Below are 20,321 nucleotides of genomic sequence, written 5' to 3'. Positions count from 1 at the left end.
TTTTTTATAGCTTATTATTTTATAATGCTATTCTATTGATTTGCTTGAGTCATTTTGATCAAGGAAAGCAGAGTCTTGAAGTTATCAATACAAAAAAAAATGTTTGTTTCAAAATTCTACGTTAAATTGGTTTCACAGACAAATCTTGACAAACTGATAAATGTGCTTCGGAAATGCAGTTGTGAAACATTTTTTATGCCCAACTTACGATAGTAGTAGGGGCATTATGTTTTCTAGTCTGTACGTCAGTTCGTTCGTCCGTCCGTCCGTCCGTCCGTCCGTCTGTCCGTCTGTCCCGCTTCAGGTTAAAGTTTTTGGTCAAGGTAGTTTTAGGTTGAAGTCCAATCAACTTGAAACTTAGTACACATGTCCCTATAATATGATCTTTCTAATTTTAATGCCAAATTAGAATTTGGACCCCAATTTCACGGTCCACTGAACATAGAAAATGATAGTGCGAGTGGGGCATCCGTGTACTATGGACACATTCTTATTTTTTTATAAATTATTGTTTTGAACTGTAAGTTTAAAAACATTATGGTAATCACTTAATAATAACATGTTTTACATACATTCTGAACAAATAAGAAACATCAAATCCTAAAATTTCATTGGTTAAAAGCACTTCTTCAATACCTGAATGTTATACAGCTCTGCTAAAAGGTATTTATCTTAGGGTCAAAATCAGAACCTTGATGAAATGTTTAGGAATTTCATTATTACAGATTGTAAATATAAATAATAAAAGATATGGGGGAGAACCTGAACGAGGTTGCAATGGCCCTCCAAAATATATACAAACACAAAAGATAGAACAAAAGAGAAACTAATAAAACGGGAAAAATAAAAAAATAAAACAAATTAAAAGCAATCAATAAAAAATCCATAAGAAACTAAAGTAAAGCATTTGAAGGTTAGCATACAGTCTTCAAATTAAGTATGGTATGTTTACAATATCCTTAGATCACATGAATCGACCCAAATCCAGAAATGAATAAAACACATATTTGTCCAATTAACACTAAAATGGACCAAAATGAGAAAACACATATTAAATATGTGTCAAAAGTCAACATTAAAGGGGTTCCTCACTTAAGACAGGCACATGTACATGAACATGTGGTAAAGTGAAACACTCCATTTTACGCCTTTCAAACTTCTCAAAACTCAGATCAACGTCAAATGGCAAATACGTCTATATATTATTCAAAATAGGGTCAAAATCAAAACCTTGATTAAATGTTTAGGAATTTGATTATTACAGAGTATAAATAAAATTACAAGAGATATGGGGGATAACCTGAACAAGAATTCAATGACCCTCCAAAATATATAGAAACAAAAAAGACAGAAAAAAAATAAAAAAACGGGAAAAGCAAACAAAAAAAACAAATAAGAAACAATGTTTTAGATAAATTGCATGCCTTTGATGGACCTTAAGATTCGGTTGACAGTTTTGACTTTTCCACTCTTTATACTACACTTCCACACAATCTTTATTTGCTGCAACTCATATAAAGCCTTTTTTCAAATTAGAAAGGTAAATATGCTAGATATACTTACTGGAGGTGTAATGAGATGATTAAAGCCCTAAATTTTCTCATTGAGAACATTTATATAAAAATAAGGAGATGAGATTATTGCCAATGAGACAACTGTCCACCAAAGTTCAAATAAAGTGGATGTTTATGTACTTTTCGGCAATAAAGTTTATCGACAGGTTGTAGGTATTCCTCTGGGCACTAATTGTGCCCCTTTAATAGCAGACTTGTTCCTATACTGTTATGAATCACAGTTTATGGCTTTTTATACTTTTTATAGGTACCCTGTATGAACTGATGACTCTTCGTCCAAACGATTTAATACTTAGACAGAGGTTACTGTCTTATTAGCATGTAGAAAAATATCAAAACAACTGTCATTTCTCATGCATTTCCTTATCTAGAAATACCCAGTAATTAAAATTGTGGCATTGAAATAAAATGGCAACATACATGCGCAAGAAAAGATACATGGCAAATAAGACAGAATTATGCACATATGTCTATGACAGGAAAGGCACTTTTTATGTTCTCTGTTCTTGAATTGATCGGAGTTGTCTTGCCTAAAGGGTGTAACGCTAGACGGTATTACTTATTATATATTTTTTTAGATTCGTCTACCACAAAATGATAAAACCCCAATAGTATATGTTGGAACACGTCCATCAATATAAATTGCTTGTTTGATAACATTCACATAGAAATTCAATTGTTTTACTAGTACAACTTTATCTCACATTCGTCGGACTGTTTAAGCATTTTATATTAGACATTTCACACATAGTAACATTTATTCAACGCATTGAACATTGTAATTTACTTTGTATCTTTAAAATTTTCACCATTTGTTGGATTGGTTCAGAGACTACAGTTTCAGCACCTGATAGTCTTTTTATGCTTGTGAACAATTGTCTGTTCAACTAACAGGGTTAGGCCATTTAAAGTAACATGTATATTCAAGACGATTTTTATGAATTGGTTTTAATAATAGTTTTGCAAGACACTTATCATTACGTTGTGTTAAATATAAATAGACACGTATTTGTTATTTGACGTTGATGAAAACAGGCGACTGGACACAAAGCAAACACTGCAATCAATTAATTAGATATCAATATACAAATAAATCAAATATCTTGAAAAATCAAAATGTACGCTTTTATTTCACATGTGTGGAAGAACATTTAAACTTTAAGAGAGAGGCGAAAGATACCAGAGGGACATTCAAACTCATAAGTCGAAAACAAACTGACAACGCCATGGCTAAAAAAGAAAAAAACCAACAGACAAATTATAGTACACAAAACGCATGACCGGCAGAAAAATTACCGTTGCAATAAAAGTATCATTCGGGAAGTTTCCGAATGTCAGATTTATTTCCAATTTCATTTATGGTGTTAGTGAAAAACGAAACATTTGCCAGTCCCGTTGCTTGCTTTCGGGAAATTTTATTTTATTTTACCTTAATTTGATTAAATTTGTAGCTGAGTAAGGGTGTCGTTGATGGAAAACCCTTGCATGCTTCTGATCGAAAAATCATTTAGGATGGAAATGAGCGCTATTGTAAGGTTTATAGTGACATACAAAAATATTTTAATAGTTATGTATTTAAAGAAGAATATGAAATTTAAACTGGCGATTCTTTGACCCTCATAAAATTCCTGTATTGCACACCTCGCTGCTTAACAAAATATTTGATGTTCTGCACTGCATCAAGTATCCCTGTCACATTGATTACGTAATATCCAGGGGTGAATATTTAGTTCACTTTACTTAATATTAAAATAGTTCTTATATTTAATTTCATTATAATAACTTTGTTCTTTATTTGGCCTTTTTAACTTTTTTATTCGAGCGTCACTGATGAGTAATTTGTAGACGAAGCACGCGTGTAGCGTACACTCCTGGTATCTATGATGAGTTTATAGAGTATCTATTAATATTATGTAACAGTTATTCTTAAACTATGTATATGTATACGGACATTATTTTTATACATCCGTTATCGGTTCTTTTCCTTATACAACTTGCACTAATGTAATCGAATGAGATGACTGCGTATTAAATATATACTTTTGCTATATATTTTGATTTATTATTAAACAAGCTTTTGGAAATTTGAATACTGTTAAAAACGGTAAGTTACTGTACTATGAAATGTTGTTTTCCTTTAACATTTAAGCCTATCTTTTTATTTGCAAATTTGACCCAAAAATAAATGACCCATGACCTCCACTTGTTTATGTTTGTGAACAAACAAATTTCAATCGGCAATTATGTTTATTTAAAATTTTGACGTACCCCTATCGTATTTACAACAAATAATTGACACTACGCACACATTCATGTACATATACAATATTAGTTGTGTGTTTGTTATGAATATAGAATGTATTTGTGATAAGGTGGTGTGTTTTGTTGCAACTTGAACTCTATCACCTTTTTTTTTCTTGACAAAAATATTTAGTTTAGGGACTAGTTGTCCGAGTTAATAATTCATATAGGCACACATATATACATACATATACACTTACACATTAACAACAATGTATATAATATGATAACAAAATTAGATAACTAAATTCTTCGACTTTATAGCCTATCGATTGAACAAAAGAATATTAGTTTTTGTTCAAAATAGCAAGCACCTTTGCTTATATACTGCTTATCTTTATATTTGTCTTTTATATGATTCTACTATATTTTAAGTCCATTTCTAAATAGGTTTACTGTATCTAATTGCTTGCCCTTGCTATTTGATATATATTGTGTATAATAAACTGAAAAGAAAATGTAGCCCAGTAAGTGATTAAGTGCAAAATATGCATCATCAGAGATGATATATCCTATTACTAGAGAACGAAAGCTTATAACATGTTCATCAATATCAAGTTTTTCTAAAACAAATTTCATTGATTTCCAAAATGTCTTATTATATGAACAAGTGATGAAAAAATAATTATCTAGTTCATTACAAAGTGTACAAATGTTGAAGACCGTACTTTGACCTATAATGGTTTACTTTTATAAATTGTGACTTGGATGGAGAGTTGTCTCATTGGCACTCATACCACATCTTCTTATATCTATAAAGGATGTTTTCTGAATTGTTATCCATTGGAATGATAACTCATTATTTGGCAAAAAAAAAAGCATTAATTTCCATCTGAACATTTTAATTTTATTATCTTTTAAATAATCGAAAGTAAATTTTAAAGAGTTTTTAAATTTACAATTTGAACTATCTGTATTTAGCACCTTTTCCCATTTCAAAAATCAAATAGGTGTTTCGGTTTTTTTTTTCAAACATAAAATATTAGTTACACAGTGTGGTAGTTACCTAATTCGATATATTCCAAGTCAGTAAATGTCATATGGGGAGAGAGCGATGCTACTAACCCCAATATTAAATATACACGGTCTCCGGGTGTTCGCTTTTAACCAATGATATTCCTAGAAATATATAGGAGGTAAGATAATTTCTTAAACGTCTTTATTATCAATGGAAAGTAAAGCATCAGTAACTCCAAGTTTAATTTTTGTTTGGTTGATATTAAAGTCATATGATAATTCAAATTTTTAAAAAGGTTGAATATGTTTTATATACCTGATTGTCTAAATAATACCATGAAACGTGGACTTTCTTGTAAAAGAAAATCCTTTATCTTATCAAAATCGTCTTAAATGTACTTCTATTGAATTATTGTATCCCCTTATTTTAATACACCGATATTTTTTCCGTATGCAGTGACCTCTGTTTGAACTTCGGCCACCGCACCGCACAATTGCTATGGAAAACCCGTAATTAAAGAATGTAAACAAACGTGCAATGGAAGTTAAAAAGTAATAATTGATTCTGAAAGACCAAATTAATCAATTATTAACTGTTATGAAAAGTTTAATTAACAAATGGGAACGCATGAAAATTATTTTAAAAAATGTTAATATCACTCTATCAATTCACTTATGCTTCACGTGCTCCATGATTCTGTGTTGATTGTATATTTATGTCATGATCCGGTAAACTTCAACAACAAAATCGAAAATTAATAAGCTTGCGATCAACAATCACTTGATGAAATGTTATTTGTCGATAATACGTAATAGATTCGTAAAAAATGTAAAAGTGTAAGTGCATAGAGGACTTACTTTAGTATATATGCATGCATCGGTTAAATATTTTCCCTAACATTAAAATTAAAAGAATCTCGTTTCCTATGACTTTAATATTAGTTTTGAATGATTTCTCATGTTTAAGCTTCTCAGTCCAGTGTTTTGGTTACGCACTGTTAAAGTATACAGAATTCAGCTATCCGGTTACTTTAATTTCTTTTAATATATGTCCTATGTTGTCAATTATGTCGTTTTTCTGCAAACAAACAAAAACTTTCAATCCATTTATCCTTTAAATTGTCTAAATATATTGCCACAGATCTTTTGTTTTCTGATATTTAAAAAGTTACATATGCTATTAGTTTTAGAATTATTTACTATTAGCCATGATTTTATCAATTAAAGATAAGCATATGTTTGCCAAACTTATAAATCTTTAGTTACTGTTGACTTCCTTATCCTATCTTTTTTCCATTCCAAATGAATCTATATATCATATTGGTTATAATTTGTAACTTGTCTCTATTTATAATACAGATAAGTTTGTTGTTTATCAGTTTATACATGTTATATGCAAGATATTAAAAATCCGATTTTTGTCATCTTTTTACAAGTTATTAGTAATCATTTGTCATATGCTAAATTTGTACCACGGGCTTTCATATTGTATTGTAAATAATTGTATATGTGAATTGATATTTTGTTGTAAAGCGCTTAGGGTAATTTTATATAGAATAATTCGCTGGTAACAATACTGTATAATAATAATACTGTAAGAAGCCACATAGGTTATATTTGGTAGCAGTATTTTTTTTTCAACCAGTGTAAAGTTTCTTTTTCATCATCTGTCAAGGAGCTTTGCTATTTTATCTAAAACTCTCCCATATTTGAGATTTGGCATTATTTATAATCATAATTAAAAATGAATACCAAGACTTTTAACTGGTTTGTTTGTCCAAAAGGAAATATACGAAAAAATATATCAAAAGTACAAGATAACAAAAATATAAATAGGAAATTTAAAGGAAGCAAGATTATCACAGATTTAATTAGGGGAGGGGGCTTGAATGCCGAATATTTTGTTCCTAGCAATGGTATTAAAAAAACATCCCTAAACACTCAAAAGTACCTCACAAATAATAATGCACTTACAGTAGATATTGATCTTATTTAATTTCGTATTTAATTATTCTGTTTAAAAAAAACCAATAGCTTTTTATTTTGTCCTATACTTTTACTATTCAGTATTTAAAGCTGAACACTGCCTCACTTTTTAAGTAAACAAGTAGGACGACAATTCTGGACCTTGCGGATTCTCGTGATAAAAGACAGCGCATTTGAGTGGTTTTGACAGTATTATTCCCGTATACATATTCATGTGTATGCTTTATTTAGTCAAAATATAGTTTACAAAAATATTTGTAAGAACATATATCGCCGTTTTCATTTTTCTGCTGAACAATAACATGATCAACATAAAGGACAACAAATGGCATTTCATTTTATAACGGGAAGGTTTAAAATCAACATTGCATATCTATATAATTGACTATACTTTCAAATAAACACACCAAACAATCAAGCAATCAATAAACACATCAATCAATAAATAAAACAATAAAACAAATCAATCAATTAAAGCAATCAATATACTATTCAATCAATCAAATGATCAATCAAATAATAAGTCAATCAAACTATCTACAGAAAAAAGTAATCATGGACTTTATGCTTTTGAAGAGTATATTAACTCGAGCGCAGTACCTCTTGCAGGAATGAGAGTATGACGTGTGATGCTGGTTTACAATCTCAGTATTGACTTCCATAAGATCAAAGCCAAAATAGATGGTACATTTTAAAGATTTTAAAGTATAAGGTATTAAAGTCGAGGCCCTATACAAATATAAGGATAGTTCAAAATTATACAGAGCGGCCCTGAGCTTGTCCACAACTTGTCTGTATGACAGTAAATAACGATATATGTCTAATGGTATAAAATACCATACTTATTGAATCAAATATAAGAGTACCAACCTTTCATTCAATACATAAAATTGAGAATGGAAATGGGGAATGAGTCACAGCGTTCAGGATAAGAGATAAATATACTAGCCATATTTATAAATACAATACCTTACTTTTCCTTAATTTATTTTATGTAGATTTTAGATATCTATAAGGAACTTGGATATTTCGTTATCATGTATTCCATGACGTTAGTGTTCGACACTGTGCCTAATATTATGTTCTTTGATATGCTATTCACAAAACAATGTTTGTTTTTTTATAAACTTGAAAAATGTTTTGTCTTTAGAAACCCCATGCCAAAACACTTAAAAGATTAAAAGGGCGGTACTTTACTATGTATCACTGACGATAAATCAATCTTATATTATTAGTTACATGGTGTGTAAGTGACCTAATACGATATATATGGGGTCAATAAATTCCATATGGGGCGAGATTGAAGCTCGAATCCTCATATGGAATTTACTGACCCCATTGATATCGTATTAGGTCACTAGCACACCTTGTAACGAATTTATCTTACCGACTATCTTCACATGTGGTATTTAGACTAGCGGCCTATCAAAGTGATTAAGTCTTCAATACTTAGTATTAAGAACCTACTTCCATTTGTCTTTTAAAAAAACAAATGCCAACAATAACAATTTGTAAGCTTTAAATTTGATTTATGAAATTATTTCAATCGTTCATTATCAATTTCTTCGTCAGTTGAAACCTTTCAGATTTCTTTTTTGTTTTGAAAGGGAAGTAACTCCTTACTAACCCCATTTGATAACTAACCCTATATGGTAACTAACCCTATATTTTTAGGTCACCCTATATCAAATATCTGTAGTCAACACGTGTAGTCCTTTAACCAATTATATCCCCATAAATCTATAGGAGGTAAGATAAAATATAATATCATCTAACCCGAATAATTCAGTCATTAAATTCCGCTGCTCTACGATGGCTACATCAATGCCTGAATTAATAGACAATAAAAAAAATCGTTAATCAAGCACTCGGAACTAGCTCGAAATTTACCCATCTCGATAGCATGGATCTGACTACTGATTGGTCACCTCTTCCACAGGGCACCAATCAATATCCATGACCGTGAAGAGTTTTTAATGTGTTAGGACTTCAGGCCCTTGTGAGTAGGAGAGATCAATTACGATAAAGTTCAATTGGCTTTTTATTCAAGAAAACCTAGAGGTATTGAAAATTATTGGAATTTATATTGATAAATGTTTTGAACTCTGAAACTATCAGTATAGTACAAATACATGTATGTTTATATGTAACCCATTAAGAATATTTGCCTGTTAAAATTATATATAATCTGTTTTGATACTGCCTGTTTACACATACACATGTATGGTTACGGCTCTGCGACTCTTTTCACAAAAAATCTTAAGAGTAAAATAATCGTAAGTCATACACATTTCAGTATAACTTACGATCAATTCTAATCGTAAGATATTTTGTGAAAAGAGTCGCAGGTCTGTCTGTGGCTTAAGATCTTAAAATTTACTTGATTAAATCATAGTTACATATGATTGTCAAAATTAATTGCGTCAATTATAACAAAATCATTTTAATAAATTACTTTGCTCTTCATGACCCTTTAATTAGAATAAAAACATGTTATCTTGTGTTATAAAAAAACTCATCATAGATACCAGGATTGAAATTAAGTATTTAGCGCCAAACGCGCGTTTCGTCAACAGAAAACTTATCAGTGAGTTCAAATCTAAAAAACAAATTCAAAAGGCCAAATGAAATACGAAGATGAAGAGAATTGAGGAGCAAAAATTCCCATAAGTTTTGCCAAATACAACTACTAAGGTAATCTATTCCTGAGGTAAAAAAAGCCTTAGAATTTCAAAAATTCACAGTTCGGTAAAACAGTTAATTTATAATGATGACCATATCAATGATAATTCATGTCAAACACAGAAGTGCTGACTGCTGGGCTGATGATACCCTCTGGGAATAAAAACTCCACCAGCAGTGTAATAAAAGCGACTGAATTATTCGGGTTATATATCATCTTAAATTATTCTTTAAAAAAAAAAGGTTTTTATTTCAAAATATTGTTGTCTTTATTTTTCAGTGCTATAATTTGTTCTTCACTTTTATTTTTCAGTATTAAAAGCCGAAAGCTGCCTTACATTTTGATTAAACAAGTAGGGCGACTTTTCTGGACCTTGATGACCCTTGATGGCCCTAGTTATAAAAGACTCGTGGTTTAGTGGTTTTGATAGAATGATTCCCTAATGTATGTAATTTTAAATGTAGTTTTTCTACTCCGAGAGTGTACATACTAAACCAATTTTAAATGTTCATTTCTTTTGAATAAGTCAACAAACAAATAAATCTTTCCGTTTTCTAAAACAACAATTTTGAACATCAAATACTTTTTCTTTAATGTCATCAGATTTAGAAAACTAACGTCAATGCATACAGGCGAATGAAATGTCCAACTTTCTCATTAGACATTTAAAATCTATATAAAATATAAGATATAATAAGGGATAATGACGTAAAAGTGTTGTGTTTATAATTATGGCTAGTATATTTATCTCTTACCTTGTACTCGATGACTTACAACATAGCATCCTGTTTAGTTATTCTACTTGGAGATGTCATTTTGTTTGTTTTTTTTTCACCTGGGAATTGTAACGAACATGTAGTTAATAAAAGGTTGGTACTCTGATATTTGATACAATAGGTATGCACCTTATGTTTATATACATTTATCGTTATTTACTGTTACACGGACAAGTTTTTTAAAAAAAATTTTAGGGCCGCTATGTATTATTTTGAAGTATTCTTATATTGTATAGTAAATGTTTACAATTTTAAACGTGCAAGGTCTTAAAGTCGAGACTTTAAGACCTTGCACGTTTGAAATTGTAAACATTTACTATTTATACATTCTTTGATCTTATGAAAGTTATTACTGAGATTTTAAACCAGCTTTACACGTCACACTTAAATTCCTTCAAGAAGTATACTGATCACGATCGCGCGAATTTATATACATGTATTCTTTAAACGCCTTAAGTCCTCGATTATTTCATTTTTGCAGATAGATTGATTGACTAATGCTTGGTTGATTAATTGATTGATTGGTTAGAAAATTGATTGATTAGTATATTGATTGTTTTGTTTGCATGATGTTTTTTTTATTTATGTATTTATTGATTGATTGATTGATTTTTGTATTTTAAAAGTATAAATATATTCAATTTTTATTTTCATTCTTTTGCGCTAATAAATGAAATGTTATTGTCTCATATCTGTTGATCATGTTAATGTTCATCTGAAAAAAGGAATAAACGGCGAAACATGTTCTTATAAAAGTCCTTGTAAAATATATTTTGACTAGATTATTCAAATTCATGAATACATGTATGTATACTTGAATTATTATGTCAAAATCACTAAATCACAATACGTCTTTTATCACGAGGATCCGCAAGGTTCAGAATTATCGCCCTACTTGTTTACTCAAAAAGTTAGGTAACTTTCGACTTGTTATACTAAAAAGTAAAATTATAGGAAAAAGTATAGAATTGAAAAATAAATACAAAAGATTTTGAAGTATCCTTATATTTGTATACATAAGGCAATATTCGTCCTGAAATATTAAAAAGTAAAAGTATAGGACAACTTATAGCATAGCAAAATAAATACAATAATTTTGAAATTAAAAGCTATATTAATTTTCAAACTGAATAATTTAAATCAATATCATTTTAGATTGATTTACTGTAAGTGCTACATTTCAAGAACATTTTAATTAAATACTTAATATTAAAAGTATAGGACATGTTATACCATGAAAAATAAATACCAATAATTTTGAAATTAAAAGTTTTTTTTCAAAATAATAGTTTAAAATGAAATTATATTAGATTGTTTACTGTAAGTGCAATATTATTTGTAAAGTACAGACATTAACCTTTTGAGTGTTTGACCATGGGTTTTTTTTTTTCAAGACACGATTTTTTTCATTTTTATAAAAAAAAGATTTTTTTGTAATACCATTAGGAGGAACATAATATTCGGAATTCAACCACCTCCCCTATTAAATCTGTGATACCATATATTATAATCTAAGACAAATACACAAAAGTTGCATAATAGTTCAAGACCGAAAAAAAATTTTATTTTATCGTTATTTTGGTTCATACAGTCTTTTCTGAGATTGTATTTTTTTTCATTCAAGTTATTGTGTGGTATGAATGATCCTTCAAACTTTCCATCTATATAAGATTTCAAAATCACGTTGAATTTTCCTGATATATATATATTTGGAGAATTGTTATGTTATCAAAACTTCAAACATAATTAATTTACAGAGACTCGGTAAGCGGAAATATACTTTTTGGATATTATTGTAATTTTTATTCATTTTTTTCTTTAATCTCCTGTCTATTTCCATTAAATTATTCACAGTGTTCACTAACATTTGTATGTTTACTAGCAATGTACAGTTTACTACTCATGTGCTTATACAGAAAAGACCTGCAGGGATCTAAAAATGAGGAGAAAGATACCAAATGACATTCAAACTCATAAGTCGAAAATAAATTGACAACGCCATGGCTAAAAAGAAAAAGACAAACAACATTACACAAAACACAAAATAGGATTATATTAGATTAATTTAAGTCGACATTTTAAATCTCCTATCCTTCTTCAAATACAATATTATGTGATTATAAACCTTACAATGCACTTACTTCCTAAATGATTCTTCTATTGGAAGCATACATGGGTTTTCCAGTCAACGACACCTTTATTTAGCTACCATTTCATTCAGTTGAAAAAATCAAACAGCTAAAGCAACGTGACTGGCAGAAGTGTTGTTTATCAATAACCAAGACGAAATTGGAGATAAATCTGACATTCGAAAACAACCCGGTTGATACATTTATTACAACGGTAATCCCTAAATATTGACGCAAATTTGCCGAGGACTTAAATTCAATCGATAAAAGCACCTGACTGTTTGAAAAAAACCTGTCTGTAGATGGATTAACAAAAGTTACTAGCTTTTTGATAGATACATAACTAAAATCGAGTAGTTACCAAAATATTGATGTGGTATTATCTGGAAGATGACTGAATAAAAAGCCATATTCCTTCATATAAAACAAACCTGATAATTTTTTGGACAACCATTTGATATTTCATTGAGGATGAGGTAGGAGGATAATCTGACGTTATAACAACTCATAATGATTGTTTTAAGAAATGGGAGCTCGACCCGGAAAATGTGAATGATCGACAAAAATTTAGCCAAAAACGTCTATTTATAGCAAATTTATTAAGGTCGCATCAGTTCTTATGAATGGTTATATAAGAGACCCGACTATTAAGCCAAGAAACCAAGACATGAGCCAGTCATCCAGAATTTTGTACCAAAAAGCTACAATATGAACAGAGATCCCCGGACGTTTGCCAAAATGTCCTTTGATAAGTCGGAGAACAGATGCGGATCCAGGATTTTAAAAAGAAGGGCCCTAATTAAAAACATTAGGAGTAGAGCATGTATAGATACATTATCTATATATGTAGATTAATATACCCCAACTAAATCCGCATGTGGGGAAAACCAACAATTCTTTCCATACGTGTCTCACATTTCAAAACGTCAATGTTTGGAGAATTTGTATTTCCACTAAACACTTGATGACGGATAAGAACAATCGATTGTTTGTTTTTTTCTGTCGGTCATTTTAAGATATAAATGATTTTCCACACAAATAAAAGTGTAAATTTGAAGTTTCCAAGATTATTGATTTATTTATATATTGATTATATTTGCCTAACGTCCAGTATCATATTTTCATAAGCATCAAATAACAAAAACGCGTCTATTCATATTAAAAATAGCGTACTGATAATTGACTTGTTAAATTATTATTTATCAAAGATTAATATACATTGTATTGAATTTACCAGTTACGTTTTACTGGCCTAACCCAGTTAGTTTAACATACTGTTTTCAAATGTAAAAAAAATCTAACTGCCGCTTAAACTTAAGTCTCTAAAACAAGACAAATTGGTGAAACATTTAAAAATACATGACTGTGGGTTTCATCATATAGCGGTAGACGTATTTGTTGAAAAGTAATACCGTTTGACGTTATACTCTTTAGACAAAACAACTCCGATCCATTTAATAAAAAGTTAATTTCATGTTACAGACATTTATACTCGGTTTTCAAATCATAAATGTTGCGATAGAACCGTTTGGACAAAGAATCATCAATTCATACAGGACATCTGTTAAGAAATTTAAGAGGCGTAAAATGGAGTGTTTAAAACAAGTAGGTTCACCCTACCACATGTTCATGTACATGTGCCTCTTTTAAATGAGGAACCTCGTTAATGTTGACTGATGATATAAATGTATGTGTTTTCTCATTGTGGTTCATTTAAGTGTTTATTGGACAGCTCTGTGGTAGTCTTTATCAATTTGCTATTTGTCTGGATTCAGTGCGATTAGTGTGACCTTAACATATTGTACATATATCATTCTTGTTTTGAGGACCGTATGCTGAACTTTAAATGCTCCTTTATTATGTTTCGGGGGATTTATCATTGATTGATTGTAATTTGTGTTTGTTTTTGTTTCGTTATATTGTTGTTTTTTTTTTTCGTTTTTTAATTGCTCTTTCTTGTTTGTATATATTTATTTATTATTTTTTGGGGGGGTCATTGAAACCTTGATCAGGTTTCCCCTATATTTCCTGTTATTTATAATCAATTTCTTAAATACCTTTTCACAGTGTTGTATAAAATTGATCATAGTGTATTGCCAATTGTTATAAAAAGTAGAAATGATAATTATGGTATTAAAGAGGTGTTTTACAATGAAATTGCTGGATTTGATGTTTCTAAATTGTGAAAAATGTATGTAAAACATGTGCTTAGTAAGTGATAATCATCATGTTTTAAACTAGCAGTCCAAAACAAGAATTTCTAAAATGAGTCACGACTGAATGCCCGAAGCACATTAATCAGGATTTGTGAATGAAATTAATTAAACGTTGAATTTTGAAGTTGAATATTATTAACGTCAAGACTCTGCTAACTTCAAAATGACTAAAACAAATCAATATAAAACATTATAAAAATAAAATAATAAGCTATTAAACACCCCAATATGTAAAAATTTTAAATAATTCAAACGAAAAACCAATGGCCTGGTCTAAGTACAAGACACGTCTCTATTCTTCAATACATCGGATAATCTGTACATGTTGTCAACACATACGGATTAAGTTCCTCTGTTTGTCTCTGGTTTAATCATGTTCATCTTGCCACCTCAAATAAAGCAACACTTACAATGCTATACGTAGGACTCACAGTAATGTATGAGAAATAAGTATATTCTCACTTAAATGCTCAGTTAAATAAATTCTAATACGACCCTCGTATTAGACCTATAAACTGAAGCAAAACAACGATTTATTTTTTTGGCGAAAATGAAATGAAAACGATATGAAAAATAGGAGGAAAATACTGAATTTCCATTGAAGGAGCAGGTGCGCGAGTATGTTCTAAGTATCTCTAATTTAACGTTTACAAACCAGGATAACATCTTATGAATCTTTGTACTATTCTTATAGCTTTTGTTTTGTTTTATAATCTAGAATCAAAATAATTCCACCTGAATAAAATATGATATTGTTTCGAAGGTAATAACTAGAATCAACGTTGCTTTCGTATCGGTAAAGACTAGTTTAGATACATTATTTTTTGATTTAGTAATGGAGCAATCTTTCATTTTTATTGAAGTGTAATGAGATAATTAAAGGGGCATTATATTTAATGTTCCCCGATTTGACTCAATTCTCATATGCAATGTTTTATAACATACTAAAACGTAGATCCAAATTGCAAAAACTCCAAAAGAAACAATTTACAATGCATAGACTCGTTATATTTAATGGATCAGCACTGTGTGTGCATTTTAGACTAGATGCCATCTAATTAACCATAGAGAAGACCTCCGAAGAATGCCGACCGATAATGCCCTTTAATAGCAGACTTGTTCGTGTATCGTTTTGAATCACATATTATGGCTAAACCTAGTAAAAATGCTAATAAATTTCATTTAATTGATCTTTTAATTGATCAATTCATCACCTTCCGTGACCTTGCAGATATTTTTTCGTTAAATAATAAAGTATTCTCTAAATTCACTGCTGGTATTTACCATGATGAACTTATTATAAATCAATCTAATGTACAGAGCAATAAACGACCTGTCATAGATTTAGATATATCACCGGGTTTGTACTTACATGAGCGAAAGAACGGGTGCCATATGTGGAGCAGGATCTGCGTACCTTTCCGGGGCACCTGAGATCAACCCGGATTTTTGGTGGTGATCGTGTTGCTCAGTCTTTAGTTTTCTATGTTGTGTTTTGTATACTGTTGGTTGTCTTTTGGTCGTTTTCTTTTTTAGCCATGGCGTTGTTAATTTGTTTTCATCATATGAGTTTGCCTGTCCATTTGATAGCTTTCGCCTCTCTTTCAAACAGGAAACAAATGCCAAAATTTACGTCATCAGGAATTTTTTCTTTTCCTTTTTTTTACTGTGATGTTCCTTTGACCTCATCTTACAGAACTCGTTTGCTATGCCCATGTTTGTGGTTTGTTATAGATTTCAACGAACGTTATATATGTATTACAGGGATATAATAACCATAATTTAATTAATCCCTTTACTTTATTTTGTGTTACAAAAATTTGTTTTGGTAGTTTGACTTACCTAAACTAATTATTTATGGAATATCATATCCAAATTTTTTCAGTTATGTTGATTTTAGAACCCGTAGGTACATGTCGGGGCCTTTCGATATCGGTTTTAGTTTGTAGAAGGCTGTACGGTGACCTATAGTTGCTAATATCAGTCATTTGGTCTCTGGTGGAGAGATTTCTTTTATTGACAATCATACAACGTCTCTTTATCTATATAGGGTTTAGCGATACAGTCATCCCTAGATTTATCAAGTCTTGCTGTAAGAACCGTTTTAAAGTGAGGCGTCGGTTTAGCGGGATGTATAAATACAAAGCCACATTTGGTTGGATAGGGAAACTTATTCCGATGCCTAGTGAAAAGAGTCCCGCGCTTTCTACACACTAAAAACCCTAGGCCTTGCAACAATTCTAGGGGGGGGGGTCTGTTGGAGGGACATACCCTCATTTCCCAGTGGCAGTCCAAATATTTGCCTTTCATCCCGGTCGATCTACTTTGCAGAACCTATCTCTTGTATTAGGCCCGATAACGCAGTTATTTCGTAGTGCATTTCTTTTAGACAATAAATGAAAATTAAAAAAAAATCCCACCTGCGCTTTCTCAATAATATTTTTACAGTGTGGTGTACTACGTTTAGGACAAATTATATCAAAATTATAGAAAACTTCATCAGCTCTAACTCAAAATATGGACAATTTTATGTTAAGGAGGTCTTGAATTCTTTTGAAACTTCAGACATATTAATTGTTAACCTTTTTTCACCTGGACCAAATCACTATTTACTTTACTTTAAAATTCAGGACCAAAATTTTTGTACAGTGTAATTTCATCCCCCTACTTACTTTTTGAGGCATAACACATGAAGAAATAAATTTGGAAGGGGTATGAAAAAAATTGAAACTAATACACTGTTCACAGTAGGGACTATATTTGTAGACAACGAAAATCAAAAAACGATAACTGTGTCACGGACCATTAATTGTTTATATGTTCTCGTCTCGAATATATAAAAGTACTTCCCACTGGATATTAAGCAACAACAAACAATCAATCCATTAGATTAAAAACCTGTTTTTGAATCAAAATCCGAAAAGAAGTTTCAAACCCAATGTTGGATTCAAATTCCAAATAAGGATATTAGATTACACTTAAAAAATGAAAATGTTTCAAAGGAATCTTTTTCATAAACAATATGATGCATGTATATGAAATAATTCGTCATAGATACCAGCATTAAATATTTATACGCCAGACGCGAGTTTTGTCTTCAAATGACACATCAGTGACGCTCGACTCAAAAACGATAAAAAGGCCAAAAACAGTACGAAGTTGAAGAGCATTAACCATTACAAACAAAACGATTTTGCCTTTTAAAATTAATTCTGATTACACATAGATAGCACTTTTAGATATTCTCCTTACGCTCCAAATACATTTTTAGTTATTTATAAGCAATTTTTGTTAGTGATTCCAACCAGGGTTTTCACTTAATACATAAAAAAAACTTTTTGTTTATATACACCACAACAAGTTTCAGCTCAAGATTTGATAATTACATTAATTATAATTATATGAAGTCTTAAAGTACGTACAAAAGTCCGTTGAGTTTCCAGAGTGTTACATTTACGTCGTTATATTTTATAATTTATCAATATAACCTTTAAATGTGCGATATAATATCAGTGTGTCCAATATATTCTTTACATTAAATGTTATGTACGAAATCTGGATAGGGCCATATTGGAAAAAATCATGTGGTAATTATGTACGGCTTCCGTAGTTATAATTATGGACCAGACAAAAGAAAGAAAATTAAAATGTGGAAAATAACAAAAATACCGAACTCAAAGAAAACTTCAAAACGGAAAGTCCTTATCAAATTGCAAAATCAAAAGCTCAAACTCATCAAACGAATGGATCAACTGTCATATTCCTGACTTGGTACAGGCATTTCTTTATAACACCCTAGAGATTATTTTTTATGTTGTTATAATACTTTGATTCATACTTTCGTACTTTCCTTTTATTTGTTTCAAAAACAAGACCAGATGCTTCGGCAAAGTACGCGTCTCCTGATAATGTATTTATCAGCCGCTTTTCAAACTCAGTCTCAGTAAAATATGTCCCGAATGTATACTGAACGCGAATTGAACTTTACAAAATACTGGTCATCTATGATTAAATGACACGCATAAATCTTTTAAAACTCTATTGTTTCAGAGTAAAAATAATAAAGTAGAGATAATTGATATAACCTATATGGTGGATACAATATGGATACAACAAAGATAGTTGACACAACACTTTTGATGTGTACTGGGAATGAGTTGATCAGAAGTGAGTTTGATGACCACTACTTTCGTACTATTCACTTCAATGGACCAGTACGCGCCACTGTATCTTTGGAACACGAACAAACAATCGTTAAGAAATACAAACTTCCTGTAAGGTTAAGAGGTCAGATATTTTTTGAAAAACCGTTATGCATTGGATATAGTTTTCCAGTATATGTATTTCAGTATCGGTTGGAAGTTGAATGGACTAGTACTGATGTCATGTTAATGATTTTCAACTCAGCAAATGAAACATTTCATTTTGTTGATTGTCATGTATGTACATTTGATTGGTGGAGACATATTAACCCTTTAAAAGAACCATTAAAATGCTTGATATCTCCAGATTTAGACATGTTTCTATTCAGATGTCCTATGGAAGCATCGCCTAGATATTGTTATGTTTGGTATTCAATATCAGAACAGTCGATGACTGAAGAGAGAACATATGATTCGATGATCCCAGACAGAGATGGGGTAAATCTTGTTTTTCATCCAAGTTATCCTTGCTCAGTTATTGCACTAATACATGGAAATTCGAATCGTTCAGTTGTATGCTTAAAACATTTGTATTTCAAAAACATGAAAAGGGGTTATAATGTGACAAATAACAAAGTAAAGTGGTATAAACAATCCGATATAAAATTTCCAGATATACAATGCAAATCTTATAACGGAAACAACAGTTGCAAACTAATTGCAAGTCGTAGTAAAGATGTATTAGCATATTGCTTCATTACTGGAGACAAAAACACCAATAGTATTGTGAATTTAATAATATGTTCCTGTAAGGACATGTCGCCTTTACTCAAGGATGAAAAGTGTTTCAATCAAAACGTAGAAACTATTGTGCCTATTTTCTCTCTGTGCGATTCAGAATTACAAATCTGGAATCCGAATTTTTCAACAAAATATGCTTCCTTTCAAGTTCCTCGCCTAAACTTGATGGTAATATGTCGAGCAGCGATTCTGAGGACTTGCTCTCCATCTAGTATAGTAGACTTGCCCTTACCAACAACATTACAAGACTATTTAAAATTTACCTAATTCTGGATAAACACATGTTTTAAGAATATCTTACTCTTGCATTATCATTAGGTAATTGTTTCAAAGAACCGATATATTTTGAAAAAACATATTTTATGTAGAATTTAACAACAAATTATATCTTAAGATGTACTATAAAATACCTTTTTCAATCTGTAAATAGTTGTAATGGAACAAGAAATCGCTCTATAGGTTTGAATATATTTTCAGATGACAAAGGAAATGTCATGGTTATATTCATGTGTTGTCAGTTGTATAAATGTTTGTAACATGTATATAAAGTTAAGGAGATGTCGTATGATTGCCAATGAGACAATTATTCACCAAAGTTCAAATGAAGTGGATGAAAGCAAATATAGGCAACTGTACGGCCTTCAACAATCAGAAAACCCCATACCGTATAGTCGGCTATAAAAGACCCCGACATGACAAATATGAAAAATTCATTGGAGAAAACTAACAGCCTAAATTATAAGAAAACAGTTTACG

At 30.5% G+C, this 20,321-nt stretch overlaps 1 protein-coding gene across 2 annotated transcripts; it reads left to right on the top strand.

Moving 5' to 3' along the window:
• Positions 1-3,557: 3,557 nt before the first annotated feature.
• Positions 3,558-19,972, top strand: LOC127705037 (uncharacterized). Of its 2 annotated transcripts, none has more exons than XR_007983614.1 (3): positions 3,558-3,678; positions 9,814-9,945; positions 12,445-13,463. XR_007983614.1 is itself a non-coding variant. In XM_052209286.1 (3 exons), the coding sequence occupies exon 3, from the start codon at positions 18,726-18,728 to the stop codon at positions 19,830-19,832; it is 1,107 nt and encodes a 368-aa protein (XP_052065246.1). In that variant the 5' UTR covers positions 3,558-3,678; positions 9,814-9,945; positions 18,673-18,725; the 3' UTR covers positions 19,833-19,972. The 2 variants fall into 2 exon arrangements, 1 of the variants encoding a protein (XP_052065246.1); XM_052209286.1 differs by lacking the exon at positions 12,445-13,463 and adding an exon at positions 18,673-19,972.
• Positions 19,973-20,321: the final 349 nt, after the last annotated feature.

Source organism: Mytilus californianus, unplaced genomic scaffold (assembly GCF_021869535.1).
Source record: "Mytilus californianus isolate M0D057914Y unplaced genomic scaffold, xbMytCali1.0.p SCAF_6, whole genome shotgun sequence".
NCBI lineage: Eukaryota > Metazoa > Mollusca > Bivalvia > Mytilida > Mytilidae > Mytilus > Mytilus californianus.
This window is presented reverse-complemented; position numbering and strand designations above follow the sequence as displayed.